The sequence below is a fragment of the Eulemur rufifrons genome, chromosome 30 (genome assembly GCF_041146395.1).
Source record: "Eulemur rufifrons isolate Redbay chromosome 30, OSU_ERuf_1, whole genome shotgun sequence".
Taxonomy (NCBI): Eukaryota; Metazoa; Chordata; class Mammalia; order Primates; family Lemuridae; genus Eulemur; species Eulemur rufifrons.
Window position 1 is genome coordinate 49,459,557 of NC_091012.1, and position 27,020 is coordinate 49,486,576.

At 40.2% G+C, this 27,020-nt stretch overlaps 1 protein-coding gene across 2 annotated transcripts in view; it reads right to left on the minus strand.

Moving 5' to 3' along the window:
* The window catches only part of GRIA3 (glutamate ionotropic receptor AMPA type subunit 3), a 289,966-nt gene that overhangs the window by 33,260 nt on the left and 229,686 nt on the right, over positions 1 to 27,020 (minus strand). For both annotated transcript variants that reach the window (XM_069464373.1, XM_069464374.1), the window contains exon 12: positions 25,541 to 25,739. In XM_069464373.1, coding sequence (XP_069320474.1) covers positions 25,541 to 25,739 — 199 coding nt within the window. The remainder of the gene's footprint in view (positions 1 to 25,540; positions 25,740 to 27,020) is intronic.

The window sequence follows — 27,020 nt, forward strand, 5'->3', positions numbered from 1 at the left end:
GTATTACATAATTTGCAAAGACAATATTGGTGTTTGTAACATCTCTATGCCCCAAACATGTACAATATGTTCTGAGTGAATAATTTGAGAGGATAAGAATGAAGGAAAGGTCAGGGGAAGATGGTTTCAGGCACATTGCACACCAGCGTTCCTCAAAGGGAAATGGGCTGGCTTTATGCAGTTATTTATTTATTTGGCCACTGTTACCAGCGTGCCTGCATTTTCCATTTCCATCACTGTCTGTACAAGACTAGGCTTGTATGTATATGTCAAAGAGAGGCTAGATTTGATTTTGGGGTTGCTAAGCTTCCAGCACTCTCCCCCCTTTTCACTATCTGCTTCCCTCAGAGATCCATCCTGTATCCCATTTCTGGCATCAGCATTCTTTGTCCTTATGGAGGTGTTCACTATTATTATAAGGGCCTCTGTTACCCTGGAGCAAGGGATCATTTTTTAAATGAAATTTAAAAAATACTCATTTTTAAAAATTTCATTTTTACGTGAATAAGGGATTCATACCCAAAAAAGGAGAATAGGCCGGGCGCGGTGGCTCACGCCTGTAATCCTAGCACTCTGGGAGGCCGAGGCGGGTGGATCGCTCGAGGTCAGGAGTTCGAGACCAGCCTGAGCAAGAGCGAGACCCCGTCTCTACTAAAAATAGAAAGACATTATATGGACAACTAAAAATCTATACAGGAAAAAAAAATTAGCCGGGCATAGTGGCGCATGCCTGTAGTCCCAGCTACTCGGGAGGCTGAGGCAGTAGGATCGCTTAAGCCCAGGAGTTTGAGGTTGCTGTGAGCTAAGCTGACGCCACGGCACTCACTCTAGCCTGGGCAACAAAGTGAGACTCTGTCTCAACAAAAAAAAAAAAAAAAAAAAATACAAAAAACAAAAAAGGAGAATGGGCTTCTTGGCTTTATAAAAGGTACCTTTCATGGGCTAGAGAAGGCCAGCCCTGTGTATAAGACACTAAGAAAGGGAAAGAGTTACAAACAAAAATGACCTCTCCTTACTCATTTTTGCCTTCTTTAAGTTTATTATAGACTACTTATTGCTTGACAGTTTGGTCAATTTCTTCTCTAGATTGAACCTTTAATAAAGAGAATATAATTATAAACTACAATCTGCTTTTCCTTCTGAATCATTTAGTCCCCTCTGAAATTTCTCCTTTTAGTAAAGACCCAGTTGGCATTGCAAGGTGGTACAAATTCAAAAGGGTGGCTTTGGGCTTCTGTCTGCCTGAACTGAGCACTTACAGAACCCCTGGGTACTTCCTGTGCCCTCCCTAACATTCAGGAGCAAATGTTGCCTCATAGAGTTTATCAAATATTAGGATATGGTAGGTGATCCTTACAAGGCAAGGTGCTAGAAGGAAGGGAGGATGAGGATGCAGTTGCTCTGGAGAGCTCCTACCCCCCCCTTCCCCCTTTCTTCTTTGCTTTCCCTAATATTTGATATTATTGGAAGAGGATAATGTTCTTGCATGTCCTAGTGGGGGGGACAGCAGGAAGGGGGGGAAATTGATGAGTGGATGAGGTGGGCCCATTCTCAAGTTCTTTAATATAGTCATAAGTCTCAGGTCTATGGAAATTCTTTAAGTTGCAACTCCGGTGGTGGAAATTTGAAGCATCTGGTTTAGGCCCATGGGGGGCAGGCTTTTGTGGCAAGATTGTTCCCTGCCACACAGCCTTTCAAATATTCCCCTTCCTTATTCAGAGAAGCCTTAGATTTGTCATTACTAAAGGCTGGAGGTAGTTGAAAATGTTTCAATCTTATATTTGCATAAGGCTTTCTGGTTGCCAAGGTGACTATACACACACAATCTCATTTAAATCCACAGCAGCCCTGTGAGGTAAGTGCAGCAGCTATTGTTTGTTCACTGCTTAGTCCCCAGCATGGAGAGAGAGAATAACGTCTGGGCCCAGTAGTGCTCCATAAATATTTGTTGAGTAAAAGAATGAATTCTCATTTTATAAATGATGGAATCAAGGGTGAGGGAGGGTAAATGCAGTGACAATGCCAAGAGGGGCCATGGTGGGCTTTAGCCTATGCGCTTATTTCCATCAATCTACCACAGAGTCACCAGCCATCAAGCCTGGGACAACTGTGTGCTTGCTATGCAAATAGTTTCCAGATAAGTCCCAAGCAGAATGTGACCTTCTCCTATATAGAAATTCAAAGATTTTCCACTGCCTCAATCAACAACTTGCCCTAGGTCACACAGCTAATGAGAAACAAGGCTGAGAAACCATCCAAGTCTGCTGAATTCAAAGCTACAGTCAGATCGTTCCCCTACAACCCCAGCCTCTTCTGCTCTAACACTGACGGTATCCTTTTTGACGAAAGAGAGCAACTCACCTTCAAAAATATTTTTTACTTTTTGTACAAGCTTTTTTTTTGAAATCAGGGTAAATTGTAAATTAACCCCAATCCCCTCTCACTAAGGCACTGGAATAAGTGAATGTTCTTGTCATTCACTGTAACTCTGGTACAGGCCCCTAGTGTCTACACTTCACCACGTGAAGGAATCGGAGCAATTTGGGGCAGAAGAGGAAGAGCACATTTGGCTTGCCAAACGCAGTAAACACATGTTTTTCTTCCACATCTGCTTTGAAGAAATCAAAAGCTCTGATGAGGTGCATTTGGAAAAGGGAATCATTGAGTTTCACAAATTGTTTTCCCCTCTAAAGCGAAGGAAATGGTTTCCATTTTGATTTGGAGCAAGGCACACAGGAAATGATTTCATTTCTAAAGCATGACCCAGACTCTAATTTCATTGTCTTTCTTTCCTTCACTTCAGTTCATACATTTTTAAACATTCAGACAAGTACTGCTTGTCAGTTTCCTTTTGCTTCGGACAATTAGCAACTGCTGTGGGACTGTGTATTGGTGAAAACGGGGGGGGGGGGGGGCGGGGGGAAGGAGGGGATAGAAATGCTGGTTTCTATTCTTAGCCTTTCTGTTGGTGTGTTATGAGCCTGGCTGAGTTATTTTGAGGGCTGGGCTTTTAAGATAACTTCAGTGGAGTTGGAGGTCACCTTTTGCCTAGACGTTGAGTTTTGCCCTCAAATGTCAAGTACTCATTCCAAATGTCTTTGCTTAACATTTTCAAACTGTGTTGTTAAGTCCAGAGACAGGTTTCCTTCTTCCTCAAGGAGTGCTGTTTCAGATGTCTCCTTTCCAAAGGTGCAGGCGACAACCAGCTAAGTTTCCAGTGACCTCTCTAGTGTCCCTCTCTGGCATGTAAAGTCAGATTACTATTCTGATTCATCTTCTGTTTCTCTTGCCAAGTCAGACTAAGCATATTCCAATGGGTTGAAAGTAGCACCAGTGGCTATATGACTTTGAAAGCCAGAGTCAACACATTCTTGGAGAAAATATTTCTAAGGTCCTGTTGCTCTATTCTGGGAGAACAAAGGAAAGGATACAGCATCCTCTACCCCTGTGGCTCTCAATTAGCAACTGTTTGCTTCTCAGGAGACATTTGGCAATATCTGGAGACTTTTTCATTGTAACAATTTGGGGAGAGGAGTGCTACTGGTATCTAGTGGGTAGAAGCCAGTGATAATGCTAAACATCCTACACAATGCACAGGACAGCCCCTACAACTAAGAATTATCTGGCTCCAAGTGTCAATAGTGCCAAGGTTGAGAAACTCTGCTGTATGGACTTTGATGAAGTCACCAAGTGGAGAAAACCATCATAACTAAAATTTGAATACCTACTTTGTTCCAGACTCTATTTCAAGTGTTTTACAAGTGTTAACTCATGTAATCCTCACAACTTTATTAAATAGATTTTATTATCATTATATTACCCTATTTTAAAAATGCAGAAACAGAGGTACAGAGAAGTTAAGTAACTTGTCCAAGGCCACACAGCTGGTACATGGTTGAGCTGGGTACCCACTCAGGTAGGCTCCAGAGCCTGTGCTCTCAAACAGTGTGCTATTCCCAGATAGGCTAAGGGATGACTGTAGTCATGACTGTAAGTTATATGGTAGAGGTGGGCCAAGTCCACACAAATTCTGCTTTAAATGATGCCTATACTTTAGCATAACGTCAAGGGGCATGATATTTCTATTATTCCCACCCTGAAATGTGACACTGGGGACCACCCTTGATCTACATGAAAACCCTACTTTTAAACCAGAAGTTGACAAATTATTTTTTCTCCTTATTTTGAGAATGAAAATACATACATACGGACTACTAGAGCTATTATCAAGCAAGACTGTGAGTAAACTTTTAGTGTCGCAGATACTCCTCATTTTTCACTCCCCCACCTCTTCCTTATTTGCCTTACCAGGTACAAGATGCCCTCCCTCATTCCTTGCACACAGAAAAGGGTTGGAAACATTTCCACTGAGGTATAAATGATGGACAATGGCTGAAAGTGTAATCCCCTTGCAGGACAACTTGTGTTTTAGCAAAGATCAAAACACAGCTAAAGGAATGCTAGCCTAATGGTGGACATATCAACTGCGTAGGGGAGAGGAATGTGTGCACGTGTGTGTGTGTGTTTGTATTGAAAAGCTGACTGTGCTAACTACATACCCTGATCTTTAGATTGCAGAATCTATTTTCTGGACCAGAACGGGCCACAGAGAAAGTGTGCCTGCCATACCCTTTCACTACTAACTAGAGCAAAGCCTCAAATTCCCTGACTCCCAAGCAAGTGCTGCTCTAGGCCTGCTATCACTATTGAATACTCCAGGGTCGTTTTCCCCCAGCCTGCTAGATTTCTATTTTTTAATGAAATGTCATCTTCTGCAACCCTGAACCTATCACTCTTGAGCAATCGGATTTTACTTTCCAACTATATTTTTTATTTTCTATAACTAATATATTTAAAAGAGAAGTTTAATATTCTTGTTATTCTTGAATCCATTAATTGTAGTGCAGAGGCCAAACCTGACAATGCAGATCCTAGGAAATGAGAGGAAAAAATGTTCTTATGTTAAGAAGAAAAATCTATCCTGGAATTGCAATATTTTGAGTTCCCACTGTGGCTGTTTCTTCCAGGTCCCCAGAGCAAGAATTATTTTCATACTAAGGGAAAAAAGGCAATGAAGAAAAGAAGAAGCCATTTGCTCAGGGATATCCAGAAGAGCCCAAATTTTCCACTTAGTGTTTTTTTTTTAAGAGTTAGTTTCCCAAAAGGTGAGCTGGAACTAATCTAAAGAGAAGTTCTGTTAAAGCCAGCTCTTCTGTTCTCTAACTGCAGGTATTTTATACCTGGGAAGCTACTCATCACTGCTCCTGTGATTCTGATTTAATTGGCCTGAAGTGGGTCCAACATTTAAAAAAAATGCTTCCTAGGTGATTCTAATATTCAACCTGGGTTTAGAGCAATCAACAATAGCAACAACGAAGTGCCAGTTAGTGCATGAGTACTGACAATGAGAGGGCTACCATTTATTAAGCACTTACATGTACCAGGAATGCACATTATATACATTATCGCTAATTCTTAAAGTGACCTTGTGAAACCAATATTATCTCCATTTTACTGAGGAGGCAACTAATGCTTATAGAAGTTATTTTACTTATCCAAGCTGATACAGCTGGTTAAATTTCTAGCCCTGACTTCACTAAACCTCACACTCATTTATTTAGCCGCCTACCTGACATCTTCACTTGAGTATCTCCTAGGCATTTCCATGGCCTGAATGGACCTCTGATTCCCCCCAACCCCGCTTTCTACTCCTCCAGTGTTCTCCAGCAGAGAAAACGGCAGCACCATCCAATTTGTCCAGTTGTTCAGGCCAAAATCTTTATAGTCGTCCTTGACTACTCTCTTTGGTCTCACATTCAGCTCAATCTATGTTCAAAATGCAACCACTTCTCCCCACCTCCATCCTAATCCAATCCAATCATTGTTCACCTGAAATGTTGCAATCACTTTTTAAGTGGTCTCCCTGCTCCTCAACTTTTGCCCTTGCAATAGCAGTCTGAGTGCTCTTTTTGCTCATAAATTGGATTTTGTCATTCCTCTGCTCAAAGCCCTCTAAATGACTTTCTATCGAACAGATAAAATCCACAATTTTTACCAGGGCCTGTCTTTTTTGCAGCCATCACTTCTTACCACTCTTCCTCTTGCTCAAGCCACAGGGGCCCTTTTCCTCAAACCTGCAAAGCACATTCCCATGTCAGGGCCTTTGCTCATGCTGTTTCATCTGTAATGCTTTACTGTCCACCCCAGTCCACCTCATGCTTGCATGGTCTGCTCCCTTATGTTGCTCAGGTGTCAGGTCAAATATCAGAAAGACCTTCTACAATTAGCCAAGATGAAACAGCATCTGCCCCCAAACATTTTGTCTCCTTACCTCCTTTTTCATTGCACTTAACACCAACTGAATTTGTGTATTTATTTTTTCTCTTAGCCACTGCAATGAGCAGAAGGACTTTGTTTTGAGCACTTAGAACAGTGGCTGTCACATAGCATGTGTTCAATAAATATTAACTGAATGAAAATGAGTAGCTGAGATTTAAACCCAGATCATTTGATACCAAAGTCTATATTCTCGCCGTTCTCTCTCCCTCCAGAGCTTAGAGAGGTAAAGTGATCATTCCAAGGTTGCATAGATGTGAAGTGACAAAATTAGTGTTCAAATATAGGTCTGTTGGCTTCCCAAACCTGTGCTTTTTCTACTATTCCATACTGCCTCCCAGTGGAGAAATTGCTAATGACCACATTGACCCAAACGTCAGTGGATTGAGTGAGGTTTATTTCTTTGACTCATTGTTTTACATGATTTTATATAGCCTTGATCTCTTTCCTTGGTCCAGCTTTGACGCCTGTGCAACCTGCTTAGAGGTATAATAAAAGGCACCAATATAGTAAGCCACTAGCCTGTCACAAGGCCCTAAATGCTACCATTAGAGATCATGCCTTCTGCTTGACTTGAACAAGTCCCTAATGATTATCTCTGAAATGGAGATAGAGTATTAAATGAGATAATTCATATAAAGCACCCAGCACAGTGCCTGGCATGTAGTAAGTCCTCAATAAAACAGATTATGCCCTCAGGGCAAATGACAGGATAACATAACCCATATCCATCACCTCTGTATGATTGAGAATGCATGCCAGAAGAATACCAGAGGGAAGGGGAATCAAGATAGGTCTTGGGGAGGGCAGGCAAGGTGGACTGCCACCCTGATAAGTCAGGGGGCACGTGAGGGCATGGGCACATGTGGGTGGCAGGAAGGATGGTGATAGGTTAAGTGCTGTCAGTCCTACTGAGGCACAGACTAAAATCAAAGCTAATTCACTAGATGCTTGGCAGAAAATACCTTACAAGGCCAAATGGGGCCACTAAAATGTTCAATTTCAATATCACATTTCACCTTCTCCTATAGCTCTCAATTTTGAACAGTTGGGTTTAGATTTAAGTCTTTTCTTCCTTGCTGTGTTAGGAGCACTCTGTTAAGTATTATTTCTAAAGGTGCTACGCTGATTTTAAAAAAAGTAGCTGGCTGGAGTTTTGTCTGGCAAACACACTGACTGTGAAAGCTACAGGAAAATTGATTTTCTGGCATTTGTATGTCCTGGCACAAACTGTGCAGTATGGAAGCTTAAGTTACAGAACCTTCTAGAAAGTGTAGCAAGTGGGTTAACTTCAGGAAATGATTAGGTGTTACTAATCTGCACCATTGCAGTCAAGGCAATGGTCTCCATATGCAAAATGGCAAATAAAACTACTGATTTGCTGTTATTTCATTTAGAGAAGTAGTCAAATAGCCCCTTAATCTGATGTCCACCCTCAAACACAAATCAACATACTTCTTTACTCCTCCAACTTTCATGCCCAGGCCCTCATTCTAAGCTATCTTTTTTTCTGCCTTGGCCAGCATGAGTGCTGTGTAGAAGCCACCTAATCACCAATGCTCTGGAAGGGGCCTGCCTGTCCATGGTGAAACTTGCAGTTACGTGAAGTTTTCTCCTGGTGTATAGAGTATTAGGTAAGAGCATAGGTCCTAAAATTTCAATGACCTGCTTCTGGTACTTATTAGCTGTGTTATTTTGGGCAAATCATTTAACCTCACTGAGTCTCAGTTTTCTCATCTACAAAATGAGGATAGTAATAGGACCTACCTTACAGTGTTCTTGAGATGATGAGATGAGAGTTTGTTTATGATGAATTTAGCATAGGTCATGACAACATAGTAAGCACTTGGTTTCTTCCCCATTTCATAGTTGTTTCAGGTACTGTGGTAGATGCTACAGGGGATGGAGATGTGGAAGGCATGTTCCTTATACTCAAGAAGCTAAAGGAACTAACAGTCAGAAGTGCTGCCCCATAGAACTTTCTGAAATGTTCTGTATCTGTGCTGTCCAATATGTTAGCTTCTAGCCACATGTGTCTATTGAGCATGTCAAATGTGACTAGTGCTACTGAAGCACTGAATCTTAAATTTAATTTTAATGAATTTAAATAGGTACTTGTGACTAGTGGGTACCATATTGGACAGAGCAGGTCTACAACAGCTTAAATAAAAGGAAAAGCAGAGAAGTACTAAAAGGCAGCAAAAGGGCACCAAGAACTACTTTGTCTACTTTATAATATTTTCCTGGTTTACCCTGATGATGGAGGTGATGACTGCATCACGTGGAAGTCCTGCCTGCACCAGTTGGAGGGCTGGCTTTAGCCTGGGTTGAGGGGCAAGGGAGGAGAGGGCATAACTTCTCCTGTATTCAGAGCTGATCTGTAGCTCTGGAATAGCTTACCCAGCCTGTGTTTATGGAAGGGCTCTCTAGAGAAAGGTAAGCTGTATTATTTGCTTGGGCAAAAATTCCGTAGGTGCATGCAGAAACTGTTTCTTTTAAATTTACCCTATTTGTGTAAAATTGAAAATAAATGAACTCCTGGGTCAAGATGTGATAATAAAGAATATTATTCTTGTTACTCCTATCCAAGAACCATACTTTCTTTCAAAAGAGCAGATAACAAGTAAATATTTGTGGATAAAAAAACAGAGAATGCTCCTTACATTTCCACTCAGCCTGATTTTCTTTTTTTGACTTGGTGAGTTGCTACATTAAGTTGTTTGGGCATTCTCCCTCTGACTCTCCTTTCCAAGGGAAGAATTACAACAGGGGTAAGCAACCAGGTGACAATACTCACAATTTTCCCCAGTTTTAAAAGTAGTTATTCCCCTGTATCAGCTCTGATAGATGGATTGAAGAAATGGGTATAAACAAGATTGAAAGTGCTAGAATCTCCAGAGATGATTTTATCCAAAAATTCCAAATAACTTTGTCAGGTACTCATTCTAAATGTCTTTGCCTTGCATTTTCAAACTGTGTTACAGTAACATTAAGGTCACAACAATAAATTGGCTTTATCTGAGTCACTAAAGGAGGAATGGGAATCAGCATTTCCTGTGGAGGTGAGACCTGGGGAATTAAGCAGATTGAATGTTACAGCCATTCGGCTTGGTCGCTGTCATACAGCGACCAGGGACTTGAACCAAGCTGTACCAAAAGCCCCAAACTGAAATGAATGCTGCAAAATTGCATATTTGCATGTCAAACCCCATTAGAAAACAAAAAACCAGAAGCATGAGCTGAAGCAAAGTTGTTTTTTTTTTAAGACTCAACTAGGAAACTAGGTTGTTTTATATTCAGTCCTGTGTATTTATTGCTACTATTGAACAGAAACAAAACCGAAGTCTGAAAACCCTGTAAACTTAATCACATCATTATTTCATTTGACTTGAGTTTCTGATAGAAACGGTTATTACCTCTATTCAGTAATTATTAATAGTCAAACTGCAGGAGGAAGCCATGTTGAATTCTAAAGAACTTAGAAGAGTAGAGGGAAACTGAAAGCCCAGTTTGCATTTCCAAATCTCATATGTTTTCTAGTACCTGTGAAACCTGTGGCCTGTGTGATAACTTATTAGAAGTCATTGGTTTGAAATGAATTTCCTGTAAGGCCCTGTTTCTGTGCCAGCACCTTATTACCAAAGAAATACAGTAACTTGACAAACAGGTCCCCTATATCTTGAGCAAGGGCAAGATTATCTTTTGTTATTCCAGAAAACGGGAGAAGGCCAATACTTTTTTTTTTTTTAAAGTTATGTATTTGTCCTTTAAGACTCTCCTGTTTGTCTCCTATTCCAACTCTGGTCAATCAATGGCAGACCATTGTCAATTAGAATGCTTATTGTTCACTACCTCCCATCCCCTATCCCTACCAGTGTGCCACTAACAGTAGTTAACAAAGTAAAGAATGCTTATGAAGACTTGTATGTTTTTCAGGACCCATTAGGATAATCTGTAGCTAAGAGTTATCTGGCTTTTTCTCCATAAATGACTTAGTTCTATTATAATTAACCCAAGATTTTTAAAGTCACATGCAAAAATTAATTTCCATTAGGATGACTTTTCTTTCATAGTCTGATATGTAAAGACAACAGAATATTTTATTAAGAGCCTTCCTAGACAGTCATCTCTCTTTGAGGCTTGCTTTCTCTACCTTTGGTCTCAAAACTGCCTGTCAGTGTTGTGAAGAAAGTGGAATGCCTCCCCTATTCTCCACCTGATGGCAATCTGCATTTCTACTGATTTCTATTCAGGTCATTCATTATCTACTTGCTGAAAAGTATGTTATTAATGAGAAGCAGGTAGGAGTCATGCTGTCCTCCCCAGGTTTAAATGAATCTTTAAGATGGTACAATCAAACAGATATGCAAAATAGGCCATTAATGCAACATTAAGGTTACAAATTTAAACTCAAAATCAAGGAATGCAGAACTTTTAAGTTTCTCATTGTTTCAGTCTTAGCGACATCGCACATGCTGAATATATAGTATAGCATTAGGAAGACGTGGATCCAAAAGTATTGAAAAAATGAACAGTGTGTGTAAAGGAGACTCCAAGATTAACTATCATGCTTCTGGAATGATGTAACCATACCTATATAGTTTGGCTTAACTTCAGCAAGTAAGTTTTCCAACACCTTTGAACTTTCCTTTCTCTTGTTTGCGCTGCTTTGCCTAGATAAGAGTTTGCCTTCCATTATGTAACAGATGAATTCCTAGAAAAAGCTGTGCCAAAAATTAGATTTATTTTTGAAAATCAAATTTTATTTCTCTATTGATGCATGGGCTGTTTTATGTTTATTTCTGAAAGCCCTCCTCCTAGTTTTCTTTGACAAGTGGTTAATGATCTATAAACACCAAAATGTGCTAAGGGATCTCTGTTTTCCAGGGAAGAATATGTTTTTAATGTGAGTAATTACAATTTATTGCTTTTATCAGTTGTGAATTTTCTGATATATGGCTTACTTAAGGTAGGGTCCAGCTGGGTTGTATAGCCAAGGGTTTTGGAAGAAAGGGAAAGCCTTAAAGACAACGTGTTTCTAACTAGTCCTTGTTAATCTTTGGACTAGCAGAATGGCAAGCCCAGATATTGCTGGGGAAGACAAAAAAAATAAAAAGCCAGTACAAAGTGCTTCAAAAGGGGAGGTCCTGATATAATGGATACTGTGCTGCACCCTCAAAGTGCCAAGGGCCAAAAGAGGTAGCCCAGTAGAATAGAGTGGAAAAAAATTGGACCCTAGCCTTACAAAAACTGATCCAGTCTCCATGAAAGAGAGAGAAATTACTCTCTAGCAAGGGGGAGGGTAGAGGTCTCTTTTCTGTAGTAGTTGGGATCTATATTTTTGTTTGGGAGATGATGGCGCCCCCAAAGGAAGTTAGAAAAAAGGAATAGTTCCTCTTAAGAATCCATCAGATATACAAATACTTAGTGGTAGGAATACTCTATCCACCTTGCTAACAATTCCAAGCTTAACCCTGTATGAAGCATAACAATGTCCACAGCTTAGTCTTAATCAACAAAGGCTGCACTGATTAGAAAATTGATCAACTGCCCCCGACCGCTGATGTGGATGAAGACTGGGCAATGGGGCCTCTGGACTGGACAGCATGTCTCTCCTGCTTGAGAGTCCGAACGCTCCTACCACTACCTGGTGCCCATATTCAATAGACACCCCATGCCCACTCCACGGATGGGAGCCTTTGATAATCACACTTCTGTTTGTCCATAGAAGGTTAAAATGGCAACATCAATGTAGAATTAACAAAAGGGAGAGAGGGAGAAAGGGTTCCAGCAATCTCACTTTTTCCTTTAAGGCCTAAGAACCAGCATTGCAGTCTGGTTACTATCTATCATATCACTCTTTTCTGAAAGATGTGCCCTCAGTAACACTCCCTGGTAGGGATACTAAAAAGAGGGGTTCAAGCTCATAGTCCCCTCACCAGTCACCTCTACTTACTCCCAGGAGGCTTTACCTTGCCATTCGGGCAATTGTCCACCCACAAGTCTTCTATGTGGGGAAGCTTGGCCCCCTGGTCTCCCTAGTGGCTCTGTAAGAAAAGAATGCAACTGCATTGGTTGCCTGATGCCCACACCCAGTAGGTCAAATAGGCAAAGAGAAATGGAGTAAGGAATAGGGAGTGGTGCTTTAGGAAACTGCTTCTGGCTATAGGGCAGGAATTTCCAGGCTCTGACCCGTCTTTTCCTTCCAGTTTTAAAATGTGTTCCTCTTCCTGATAGCATTTGCATCCTCCCTCATTTTGAGCTCTTCCTGGCAACCAAGTTCATTATCTACCCAGTTATAGTCCTCTAGGCTGGGAACTTGGAGGCATGAGGCTCCCTGAAGCAGTAACACAGTCGAGTTGCCTTATCATAAAAGGCACATAAAAGGCCAAAGAGAGAGGAAGGGCGGGGCGGGGGGGGGGGGTAACGTGATAGTAGGAGAGAGCTTTGGCTAATGGCCAAGAGTTCAAAGCTCTTAGTGCAATTTCTCATTCTGTTCCTTTTCATTTTTAAGGACATTTCTCTTGCCCATAGCTTCCAACCATACTTTAATACTTGAACTTCCCCTTGTAAAGGCCAGCTTTTCTTTTTGTCCACCTACTGTCCTCTAGACTGGGGAATTTGGAAGCTTAGGACTCCCTGAAGCCTCTGTAAGAACACCAACACAGAAGCCCTGCCCACCAGAGACCCTGCAGGTTGGACGGGGAAAGAGACAGGGGGAGGGCCGGTGGGAGGGTTTCTTCATGTTGGCAGAGCTGCCAAGCTCCTGACCAGTCTGCTCCTCTGTCCCATTTTCTTTATTCTTTTTATGAAATTGCTTGGGCCCCTACTTTTTTCCAAGTTCTATGGCTTTCATTTTCCCATGCTGACTAGCATCTAGGGATATTCAACTAAATTCTTCCAGGTAGGGATATTTGAGGTGCGAGGTTCCCTGAAGCCTCTGTACAAACACTAACATAATAGCCCTGACCACCCAAGACCCCGCAGGTGAAGGAAGGAGACAGAAAGGGAAGTAAAGGTCAATTAAAGGAAAGTAGGAGAGAACATCTCTCTAAAGGGTAGGACTTTCCAGGCTCCTGGTCTTCCTTCGACTTCTGTCCCATTTTGTTCTAAGAAATTCCTTTTACCTACAGCCTTTACCTAAGTCATACTGATTGAAAATCTCCACTGATAACCAGCACTTGGACCTGGCCACCTGCAGTCCTCTAGGATGGGAATCATGGTGTTCTCTGAAGGGTCCATAAAGACATAAATACAACAGTTGTGGTCACTCAAGACCTTCCCAGTAAATGGGCAATGGAAAAGGAAGGGTGCAATTTGGATCATAGGTCAGGATTTTAAACATTTTGAGGCTTCTGGCCATTATTCCCCTGCAATTTCATTTTTCTTCTACTTTTAGTTTTCAGGGAGTTTTATTATTCATAGTCTCCAGCTGGATACCATTGCTTGAGCTTCCCTATAGATACCTGCACTTGGGGAATCCCTAAAACTTTGGAGAAGCATTAATGCACCAGTGTCAACTCAACCGCAGATTCCAGCCCTCATAACAATCATCTCCCACTGGTCCCTGTTGATCAGAGGAAAGGTTTTCCCTTTCCCTCCCTCTCTTACAGGAACACTCAGAGGAGGAGGCTCCAACTCAGCCAGTCAGCTGTGATTACTCTTAAGACACCACTTCGTGCCAGACAGACCTCAGCTACTTCTGCTGAGGCTTCTTCTGCCCCACAGGCCCAGCCCCCAGCCTCTTCTCTGCATCCTTTGCATACGAAAAAAAGCAAAACAAAAATTCTCTTATATGTTGTATAGTCCAGTGTTTTTCAAAGGGTGGCTCTTGGTTACCTGTGTTGGGATCACTCAAGGTGCTGGTTTAAAAACACTGATTATTAGAACCCATGCAATCAGCATCTTGAAGTGGAGCATGAGACCTGATAGTCTGTATATTAAAAAAGTTCCCTAAATGATTTTATATGCAACCAGTGTTGGAAAACACTGGTCGAAGGCAGTCATTCATCAGATTATTGAGTACCCTATTCAACATCTCTGACAAGCGGCCTATTCTTAAATCCCTTCAATGATGAACAGCTCACTATCTATGAAGACAGCCTATTCTATCTTTTTATTGCTCTATTAGAATGTTCTACATTGTTTTACAATGTAGAATGTTCTACAATGTTTACATTGACCTAAAATCTCTATCCCTGTAATATCCACTCTTTGATTTTTGTTCTGTTCCTTAGGGCCCCACAGAACAAGTCCAATCCATCTTTAAAATATCTACCTTTCAAATATTTAAAGACAATTCTAATATATTCAGCTGCTACATATTTTTTTCCAGGCTAAATAGTCTCAATTCTTGTGAATTGAGAAACAATTGTGGTGAGAAACAGTCCTGTAAAAAAACTGTAGGCCAGTCCCTGTAGGTCAGTTCTTTGGGCAGTTCCAGATAGGAATGTTTTAAGATGAGACCAACAATGAACTATAAGGAGCTATGGTTGTCAACTCTAAAACTGGAGGTATCCTTCAAGCAACTGTCCCTTACCTTTAACAACTTTTTTCTCTTTTGAGACAGTCTCACTCTGTCACCCAGGCTAGTAGAATGTAGTAGCATCATAGTAGCTCATTGCAACCTCAAACTCCTGTGCTCAAGCGATCCTCCTGCCTCAGCCTCCCAAGTAGCTGGGACTACAGGCATGCGCCACCATGCCCAGCTAATTTTTCTATTTTTAGTAGAGACGGCTCTTGCTCTTGCTCAGGCAGGTCTCAAACTCCTGAGCTCAAGCAATCCTCCCGCCTCGGCCTTCCAGAGTGCTAGGATTAGAGGCGTGAGCCAACATGCCCAGCCACCTTTAACAACTTTCTATGGATCTACATTGCATGAATTTATCCAAGCCTCCTTGAATTTATTTATATTTATCATCAATTATTGACCATGGTATTCCCAATCTACCTGTTTGTACAGTTGGCTGAAACTCTAGGCTGAGAAAATGGAGCAAAGTGTTCTTCAGGGTCTGGCTGGTGGGACAGTTTACTCCCTGCTACTTTCATATATGATAAACCTTAATAACACACTAATCATAAGTACCTCAATTGTACATTATGTGTGTGTCTGTCTGCCTGCCTGTCTGGAGGAAAGTGGCAGGATACAAACATTTAGAAATCAAACTTCAAAGTTCTTTGCAAAGGGGCTTTAATTTGACTCTCTTTATGACTAGTTCATTCATACTACCACATTCAGGAAAGGAGTTGTTCATTTTGTCTGAAACAATGTCTAATGTAATGGGGTTGTTTTTAAATATGAAAAATTTGCTATGAAATCTTCTTTCATTTGATATCATTTGCCAAAAGCACAGATTGATTTTACTTTTCCATATTGGCTCCTCAAACTCATTTAAAAGAAAGTAAAGTATTCTTTGGAGAGTAACTTTCTAATAAACCTCAAATTCACATAAAAATGGGAACTATAAAATTAGAAATAAGACTGTTCAGAGCATCTCGGTCTTGAGCAATGATTTCCAATTTAACCTTGACAGTCTATACATTGATTTCTAGTCTGATACAATTTTTCCAAAGCAATAATTTTTCCTCAGAAATGAGTTGTTTTAATCCCTCCTAAATTCCCTCTTTCCCAAACATACATATATTTCATGCAGACAAATCTTAGTGTGAGCACTAGAGAGAACTAACAGTACCTCAGTCAATAGTGGCCACAGTTTAACATGATATAAAGCCTTGGTCTTATTGTTCTTTTTTTGGTCACAAATATATTCTCATATCCTCCTTGAACTGTTTTTGGATTCTTTTTTTACCTCCAGATATTTTTTAAATGCCTCTTTCTCTAGAAACCATTCCTAATGAACACACCTGACTCCTTTATTGTCTGCGTACTGGACTCAGGGGTATGGATTGCGTCTCCAATTTATTCCCAGAGTGTCTAGGACAGATTTCTTTACCCAGTGGGTTGGAAAATCAGTGTTACTGGCTGATAGAAGAAATAGTCTGTAACCCAGACTGGACACTCAAAGGAAATAAAATTGAGAGTCAAATAAATCAGGTTGTGAACACATAAGAATTTTGATAAAACTGGGAAGCAACACTCAGTTCTGGAATTCAGATTTCTCTAGGCATAGAAGCTAACCACCTTCAGGAACATCTTCATTAGGGCACCAAGGAGTGTACAGATAGGAGATCAATTTTGAGGATAGCGTACAGACAGATGCCTGCAATTAGAACTGGAAAGAAATACCATGATCATCTCTATCCAAGCCCCTCCTTTCTTTTTTTTTTTTTACTTTTTTTTTTTTTTTTTGAGACAGAGTCTCACTTTGTTGCCCAGGCTAGAGTGAGTGCCATGGCGTCAGCCTAGCTCACAGCAACCTCAAACTCCTGAGCTCAAGGGATCCTCCTGTCTCAGCCTCCCGAGTAGTTAGGACTACAGGCATGCACCACCATGCCCGGCTAATTTTTTCTATATATATTTTTAGCTGTCCATATAATTTCTTTCTATTTTTAGTAGAGATGGGGTCTCGCTCTTGCTCAGGCTGGTCTCGAACTCCTGAGCTCAAACGATCCGCCCACCTCGGCCTCCCAGAGTGCTAGGATTACAGGCGTGAGCCACCGCGCCCGGCCCAAGCCCCTCCTTTCTGACAGGTAATATTCTAAACCATTTAGAACAGGAGGACAGTGGGTTTCATTTTACCATTGCCTGCTAGTGCAGTCCTGCTGAGGCACTGGAGTTGCAACCCAAACACAGAAAGAGGAAGCATGCTATTCTATGTTTTTGCTACAAGCTGGAGTTACTAGCTGAAATATCCAGGACTCTCTATACAAATGTGTGGTGTAGACAAGACTTCAGATCTGTTTTGACACACACATACACATACCTCCTCCTCAACTTCAGTCATGTATCAACATGAAACTTTGTGATATTAACTAGAATTCTGGCCCCTCCGCCTGTCATCTAGAGACCCTTTTCCTACTGAAGCAGAAATATCTATTGTCTCAGAGACGATTAGGATTATTTAGGCAGGAATGGGAAGAAAACAGAACAGAAGATGCCCTCATCTATTTTGTTTCAAAATAGACTTTAAAAAATTATACCAGAGAAACATATAATTGACATGTGATCCAGTAATTTCTCTCCTAGGTATATATCCAAAAAAATTGAAAGCAAGGATTCAAACAGATGTTTATCAGTGTTCATAGCAGTATTATTCACAAATAGCCAAAAGGTGAAAACATCCCATGTGACCATCAACAGATGAATGGATAAACAAAATGTGGTATATATATACAATGGAATATTATTCGGCCATAAAAAAGAACGAAGATCTGACATATGCCATAACATGGATGAAACCTGAAGATACTGTGCTAAGTGAAATATGCCAGACACAAAAGGACATATATTGTATCATTCCATTTATATGAGGTACCTAAATAGGCAGATGCATAGAGACAGGAAGTAGATTAGAAGTGACCAGGGGCTGAGAGGAATGGGAAGTTATTGATTAATGATTATAGAGTTTCTAATTGTGGTGATGAAAATATTTAGGAAATAGTGATGATGGTTGCATAACATTGTGAATTTAATTAATGCCACTAAATTGTATATTTAAAAATGGTTAAAGTGGAAAATTTTGTTTTGTGTATTTTATCATGATTTTAAAAAATTAATAGTGTCATATCCCAAAACCCATCGTATTGCATACTTTAAGTGGGTGAATTGTATGCTATGTGAATTATATCTTAATAGAGCTGTTAAAAAAAGTTATAGCAGAGACAACCTTCCCTTCAGACAGGTAACATTCTTCAACACTTTGGAAAATTTCCTAACTAGTGTCCTAGTATCTTTTCGGTCCTCATTACCACAGTTTAACAAGTATCCTTGGATCATTTAAAGAATGTAGGACTTAGAGATTTGGTTAGTGATCACTGAAAAGGGATGTAGACCAAAAATCTGAGAGTCATTGTTGGCTCTTCCCTTTTACTCATAACTCCAATTCATCAGCAAATTCTGTGACTTTACTTCCAAAATATATCCTAAATCTGATCACTGTACACAATCTCCATCACCGTAACTCTACTATGGGCTTCCATTTTTTAGCTAAACTGATTTTCTTCCTGTCCTTTAAACATTCCAGGATTGTTCCTGCCCCAGGACCTTTGCACCTATCATTTCTTCTGCTTGGAACACTCTTCCATTAGATTTTCACATGGCTACCTCTTCTTATCATTCAGGTCTCTAATCTAATGTTACCTCCTTAAAGGGGCTTTCCCTGAACCCTCCCTCACTCCCAAGTTTCCGGTTTAAACAGTCTAAAGCTTATCAGTACCTGAAATTATCCTATGCATCTACATGTTTATGTGTTTATTCTTTGTCTCCTTCCAACAGAATACAAACTCCCTGAAGGTAAGGATTCTGTCATGCTTCCCGTACCGTATCCCTGTTGCCTAAATTGCTATGGTAGATACTCAGTATTTATTTACTCTCTCACTAAAAATGTATCATAGAAGATGTTGAAGACTGGAATGAATCTGACTGCAGGACATTACCTTTTTTTTGAAAAAAAAAATTCATATCAAGGTTTTGTTAGTGTGAGTTGTCTTTTCCTATCAAAAGTGGAGTGCAACCAAGCATTCCAGTTAATCGTTTTTTTTCCAGTGGAGTTTCAGTAAGTTGAAATTTTATTTGATCCTTAAGTTTTTAGGCTTCTGCATGTTGGTAAAGAAGAGTTGCAAATAATTAACCTGTGCAGGCTTGTCAGGTGAACTCAAGGAAAGTCTAATTGAACAGATGGGCCTCATTCTTTTAACTGGAAGTCTATTAGATGATTTGACTGTGCCAGATAAGAAAAGAAAGTGAGATCCTGAGATGAGTTCTTCTAGGCAAGAGAGTTTAAGAGTTCTTACAAAGATCTGGGTGTCCTGCGTGATGTTAATTACTCTGATGTTGTCTGAGAGAGTTGGCAGCCTCAAAGAGAACAGAGACTTAAACCCCCTTAGGCTTTCCGGGCTGTGAAACGCTCTCATAAGCAAGTAGGTTACCCGGTAGGACTAATGGAGATAGGCTATAAAATCCATATGGTTGGTTACTTTGGCCAGATGGCCGGCATGCCACCTTGGAAGCAACTGAAGTTTCTAGATGGTCTTCAAGGGCAGCTCTAAATTGTGCATGTTGAAGTTGTTGAATCTGCAGGCCACAAAAGAATGGCTAAAGAAGGACTGACAAGGAGATGAAGTTAGTAGTAATATTTTATAATTAGGGATAGGAGTGGGATCAGGAGGATGGGGCAAGGATATAAATGAGCTTTCTCTCTCCCAGCAAAGCCAGAAAAAAAAAAAACCCCACATCTCTTCCACTGAGAATGATCTTATTTCATTTTTGAGAAGTATCCCTCACATCTCTACAGAGCCTTGTCTGGAGAGGCTTTAGGTTTCAAATGCTGTATTGCTGGGCTCTTTTCCTAATGTCTCCTGGGATTTGTAGAACCTTTTATAGTTTTAAAGAGATTTTTGGGATATTAGCCTCTCACCAACCCCATAAGTAAAGTAAAGGAGGGAATATTCTTCATAAATGAAGAAATTGAGACTAAATATCCCTTGCCGAAAGAAAAACAAGAAAGTCATTAGTGGATGTGGAACTAGAAATAATTTTCATCTTGTTCTTTCCAGTTTTATCCACATACATGACATAACCCTTAGCATGTCAGAAACTATAACGAGCCATGTAATAATAGGGTTTGCTGCATTGATGGCATTCACTCTAGCTTTATGGATGTCTTCTCTTTCTTTGCCTTCTTATTTCGGCTCCCTTTTGAAGTTGACAGAGCACAGAAAAATGTCTTCTAAAACTAGGTATAGGTTTTCTTTTCTGATTGATCCATCAGGAAGAATAAAAATGAAGATCAACCAGGAGATGATACAGATGCCTTAACATGTGCTGTCAGAATGGCACTGGGGTGGAGTCTGGACTCAGGGCATCGGGGTCCCAATTCCAGCATTTCTCCATTGAGCTGAGTGACGTTCAGCAAGTCACAATGTCATCTGATTGTCTCTTCTATGAAATAGGTGTAATAATACTTGTTCTGGCTGCACTGCAGGATCGTTATGTGGATTGAATATGGTAATGTGTGAGTATGTTTTGGAAAATGACAGTCCACTAGATTGTGAGCTCCTACAGGGTAGAGGCCATTTCTGTTTCATTCATCAACTAGCTGACCTTCCTGTTGTGGTTATGGAGAATCATTAATTAACCCTGCTACTAGTCACCGTGAAGCATACCGCTAGATTGGCCCATGCTGGGAAGTAGCTCCATAGAAATAAACACCATCAGCTTCTCTGGAGGGATAATCATCTAGTTATCTGAGATACCTACATTTTAAGTCAATCTATCCCCAAAATAATTTCCAAATATGGTGAAAAATCCAGTCTAGGTATTTTCAAGTGATCTGATGAAAAGATATGAATTTGATTTTGTTTAAAGAGGTGTATGGATCCTCAGTGCTTAGCATGGAGCTTGGCACATAGAATGTGCTAAAAAAAAGAGTTATTGAAAGAGTGCTGAATAAATAATGGAATCTAAGGCATTATTATTAACCTGTCTTCATTGTCACATTTTCTCCTTTCTCTTGGAGGCAGATATGAAGTGTGTTTTCAGTTGTGTGCATAGTTGTCAGGTCAACCTCTACTTCCTTGGAGATTGTCCTTTCCATCCAGCCTGAGACTTGCTTTCAAGAAAGACCTTATGGAACCACAGGTTCCTGGCTGCTGAGAGATGGGAAAGGCCAACAGCGGTCTCAATGTATCTTTCCCTCTTTCAGAGGCCTGTTTGGCCAAGGCCTCATCATCCTCACCTGTGGCTGTCACTTCACCTTCAGTCTTGACCTATGACTCTTGTTATGTAATGTATTATATCACATAGGAAAGTAAGACTTTTTTTTTGATAAGACAGTATCAAAACAGCCATGTCTCTGACCTACTATCCTTTAGTGTCAACTCATCTCTTGCTGTTGCTGTTATATGTTCCGTAGTGTATAGTTTGGCTGTATCCCCAAACATTTGGTCACATCATATGTGCCTTCAAACTAATGAAATTTGGTTGAGGTTTTCCAGGTATATTGTTTGTCAAGATCTCAAATTCATCATAGTATCTGATGAGAAAATTTTGATGTGTTTCCTAAGGTGAGGGGATGGGTTAAGGAGTCAGGGAGGTCTGTTGTGTACATAGTTCAGCTGTAATAAAGCTTAAAGATTCATGGTTAATTTTCTTGATCATGTCAAAATGTCAACATACTCTGCATAGGTGCATTTGTGGAAAGGTTTTTCTCCTTTCCGTATATACTTCAAAAGCCCTATTATAAGTAACCAATAAATGTTGATGAAATGTGGACTCCAATTGAAAATGTTTTTGTGTGTGTGTGAGACTGTGAATGTGTAAGCAGAATCTAAATACTATTAGCAGGGACTACTTTCCAAATCAGCTTGGGGGGGCCCTTCCTTTTGCTGTCTATATTAAAAAAAAATTAAAATTTAAAATGACCGAGACAACAGTCAGAGAGTTTTGTGTTGAGACAAAACATTCTTCCTGAGTAATTTAACTGTGCTTCATGGGGCTTACAATGTCTGCAACTCAGAAGACAGCATAATCCCCTCAGTGGCCTCCTGATAAAGTTCCATTCTTCTGTCTTGTCTAGGGCACTGGGGCAAGTCAACATTCTCCCTACTCCTCTCCTTTTATATTTACTTTCTTTTTAAATTTATTTATGTATTTATTTTTGTTTTATTTTTAATTTTTAAATTTTTTTTTGCTCCCCTGCCAACCTGTATTTACTTTCTTAAAGGGGTTTAAATTAGTAGTAAACATTCATTAAAAAAATCTCCTTTTATCTCCCCAACTATCTGCAATGGGGATATGGCCAAGTATCTGGAAAAGAAATCCAGCATACTAGTTGTTTTCTAATATGTCTAAGGGGTCCACAGGCAGAGAGAATTTTAGAATTGCTTTTTCTCCCAGTGCTACTTTTTAACATGAGTCTGTATCAGGTTAAATTTCCAAAACCTAGTGGAGAATGATTGTTTCAGTGCAGCTTTCCAAATCATAGTGGCATTTCTCTGGGCAACAACAATAAAGCTGTCGACTTGTTTTTTAGCACATGTGCCTACACCTATGGTTGGGATATTTAGTTTTGGAGCTGCTGTCTAAGGAAATTGGTTTTCAAGTCAAGGGGGTTGATAATAATATTCCACATGTCTCTTCCAGCTGTATGCATTTTGCTCCCTGCCTTGCCTGATGGAACAGGCCCCTTTGTGCCACTGACTTTATGTGATTGTGAGATGACAGCTAGGGAAAGCTCAGAAAATGAGCTAAACAAAGGAATCATTTTAAAATATCATCATTTTAATGGCAGCCTTACTCAGGACAAGTAAAAATGTCTGCAGGGCAATTAGAAAAGAATTTTATTTTATTTATTTCTCTCTCTCAGTGGAAGAACTATAGGGCTGGCCCCAGGCTGTCTTATGGTATTACTATTTGGTCCCTGTGGTAGTTGGTATAGTGTGAGAATGGGAAGAAATGAGCTCATATTATATTTGTAAATGTTGCATGTGATCTTGTTTCATCCTCTAAAGTTCAGAAGGCATGCCATCAGATACCCCTAATTTTTATGTATGTTTGTTTATGTGTGGAGGAGTTATTGTTTTTAAAATTGCCTGATGCCTTCAGATCACTGAGGATTAAGGGGGAAGGGACATGGCTGTGGCTATCAAGTCCCTAAATGAAGGATGATGTGCTTCTGCTGCCTGCCTTTTCCACTCCATTGGGTTCAAGGAGAGGTGGGGTAGAGAACATAGTGAGGAAAAGTGGCTTGGAGACCAAGTGGCTGGACCCCCCTGTATTATATGAATATCAAGCATACCCTTTCTTAGGTTTATATAACATTTTCAGTACAAGCAGGCTAAAGGAGTTGATTTTTCTATGCTGCTCTTATAGTTCCACTCTTAGATCATCAACCTTTGTATGCTGCCCTAAAGAACCACCCCACAGAGTCCTTAATGCTGTCACCAGCGACCATTTGGGGAAAAGAAAAAAATGGCATGCCAGAATTAGAAAATGATTTGCACTTCCTTATACCTAGAAATATCCAGCTCCCTCTCTAATCGGATTTTCAAAACAGCTCCATTTTCGTATGAATTACTCATTGGCTAGGAATTGGTGAGCATTAGAAATTATAATGTGGCAATAGCTTTGCTCAGAATTGAATGTTGATTCAAATCAGCTTTGGTAATATGATGCTCTTTAATGAAACCATCATTGAATGACCTAGCAGACACTTTATTGGTTTTTGAATAGGAGATGGGGTCTGGGCATGGGGGCAATGACTATTTGGTCACACCTTCAAGCCTTTGTGCTAATAAATCTTCCCGGCTTCCCAGAGAACCTCCTTTTGTCTGCACTGTGGATGAATGGCCTTTGAAAGCCTAATGGGAATTGATGCCATTTATTGATTACCATTTAAAGCACACCTTTCTAATCTCTGATGTTGACGGAAAAATGCTTTCTAGTGGAACAAGTACCTCTTATCAGGGGGTGCAAGTCTAGTGTCTTGATATCCTAAGTGGTTAATTACTTCATATAGCAACTTGATGCCTATTGGGATGGTGGACGTAAGCTCTGTTGAAGGTTGATACTGAACCAGATTTCCATGGAGCTGATTATGTGCTGACTACTCAGCAGATGGAAATCCCTGGCTTCTGGCCCTGACACATGTGAGTGATTTCATGGGAGTAGGGGATTGTTCCTAAAAATGCTTCTGGGACTGCCATAATAGTGAGAGTCAAGGCCAGATTAGTTCCAGAAGGTCTTCATATCATTTTGATGCTTCCAACACTGGACCCCTCTCCCCAGTTGGGGATTATGATCTGCTTGGTTAACAGGCAGTAGAGGTGAGATATGGATATCCCAAGCCAATGAGAATTCTATAAAGGGTCCCCAAACTAACACTTTCTCCTTCAGGGAGTGGAAATAGGTTTTAGTTAATTGCTATAATGTCAAGAAACACTCTCTTCCTGGTTTACCATGAAATAATTGGATAAATCTCCTGATGTTACATGTAGAAATATATTTCTTACTGATTATTAAGATTAGTGGGTTTAGAACCACCATCTGTTTACTCTTGACTTTCGAGGAGAAGTCAGTAATTATACCTGCTATTTAATAACTTCATTATTGATTGGAGAGAGTCACTAAAACTTTCCTTTCTACCTGCTACCCAAGTGGCTTCTGGATCATTGCTACAACCAGTTACAGTGGTTACAGTAGCAGGCAGTGGTATTGTATAGAATGGGTTCATTTTCTAATCTAAACCAACGTATTTTCCTTGTTGAGGCAACTGGAAAACATTTGAGTTCTTAAAAACTCCACTGGTATTCTTCCTCATAGCCCAGTCACCACAGAACAAAGATCTTAATAGTTTATGTAAAAGTGATTTGTCCATTGTATTATTCTTCTATCGTTTTCTGCTTCAATCTCCTTTCGTCTTTCTTTTTGACAGAGTTTACATAGCTTTACTAAATTTTGCTAGTGAATGATTTGCTGCTACCCCAATAAGATTTGTCCTCTGGGGGTTAAGGGAAATAAGTCCAATCAAGAAATTCAAATAATTATCATCTGCCCTGAAAATTGAATTATCACCAGGTATATGAGTACCTGAAACAACTGTATTACATTTCAATGAAAAAGTTTAAAATAGAATATGTAATTTCTTATAGTCCATCACTCATCAGAGTCTTAGTCAATTACCTAACTTCTGTGAACTGCTGAGACAAAATCACTGCTTTTGTAAAAGCTAGAAGGAAGAATAAATATTATTTAGTTCAATCCCCTTATTATTCAAGTAAGGGGACTGAAGCCAACAGAAGTTAAAAGACTTGCTCAAGGACAAAAAATCACTTTGTGGCAGTGTTGGGATTCTAATCTGGGAGTTCAAACTCAGTACTCTCGACTTGCCACTTGTTATGTCTCACATGTGTCTTAGTTCTAAAGGACAATGAAGTAGATCACCAACCAGGTAGTACTGTATTTAAGATGTTCTTCTTCCATAACATTCCCACTCTTTCCCAACCCTCCCTGGAAAGCACCGTGAACTTGCCTTTGTGAGAAGATGATAAAATAAAAGCCAGCAGGCCCAATTAACTACAAAGCACTTACTCTGAAAAATTCTTTTGTTGAACCGGAGTCCAAGGTCCCATATGCAATTTCAGTCTGCTTAGCTAAGTCTTCAGCACTCTCTATGGGAGAAACCATCCTCTCCACAGTCAGGAAAGCAGCGAGATTGGCAGTATAGGAAGAAATTATGATCAGGGTGAAGAACCACCAAACCCCTCCAACAATGCGCCCGGAGAGTGATCTACAAAACAAAACAAGAGGAAATCCAGACCCAGGTGGGCCAGATCTCAGTTTAAAAAATCCTTGTCTTTATTTCTAGAGAGAGGAGTGGTTTCAGTATAGCTGATGAAGGAGGGAAACAGATGATGTGAGAGAATTAAAAATCAAACAAAAGGCACATGTTAACAACAACACCCCATGTCACGATGACATATGATGATGGTGCATGCACCATACTCTTCAGATGGTGCACAGGTTTCAAAGTAGGATTTTAAAAAATGAGTCAGGGTCTCACTGTGTTGCCCAGGCTAGACTTGAACTCCTGGGCCCAAGCAATCCTCCTTCCTCAGCCTCCTGAGTAGCTGGAAATATAGGTGTGGGCCACTGCCCTGGCTGGATTTTTGTTTTAATCGCAGGGAAAAAAATCTTCTTTTTACCTTCTGCTGCTTATATGTAATAATTTAACTTACTGGGTTCTCTTCCTATAAGCTTTGCTGGGCACACTTGTGGAAGCCAGTGGGTCTCAGCCTTTAGGTACACATTATAATCACCTGGGATCTTAAAAAAAAACCCCTCATGCCCAGGCCCACCCAAGACCAATAAAATCAGAAGCTGGGAGGTGGAACCCAGACATCTATATTTTTTAAAGCTCCCTAGATGATTACAATATACAACCAAGATTGAGAACCACTGATGTAAGGTGAAGTCATAGGAGAAACACAGTCAAAAACCTTTCCACATTTGAAGAGAAATAGGTAGGTACTAGTAAATGAGCACTATTCACTTTGAATTTAATAAATTTAACAAAGACATCGTCCTCTCGTGGAGTTGGTCACCCATGAGGCAGGGAACTAGATTATATGTACTATCATCTGCATATAAATGGCTAGTGGGGCTCAGGAGATCAAAACTCTTTCCTTTTACAAACTAAGCCTTAGCCATATGGGATAGGTTCCAAGTCAAATAGGAAACTACCTGTATAATAGGATTTGAGAGGCACTAAAAGGCTTGTTTTCTCCACCCCCTTCCCCCCCCCAAACCCCCAAACAAACAAAACCATCCTCCTGGCTTGCTGCTTTAATTCTTACTACTGGAATCATCCTCTGTGTTGTCTTCAGGAGTCTTGATTGAAAAGTAACACATTCAACAGCACCCATTGTTTATCCAATTAGCAGGGAATGGAACAGAAGATGGGTGAATTTTAATAAAGGGAATATTTCATTCTTAAATCTTACTGTTCATTGGCATTACCTGAGGTGTTTGTTAAAATGCAGATTCAGAATATCTGAATGCCCCAGAATCT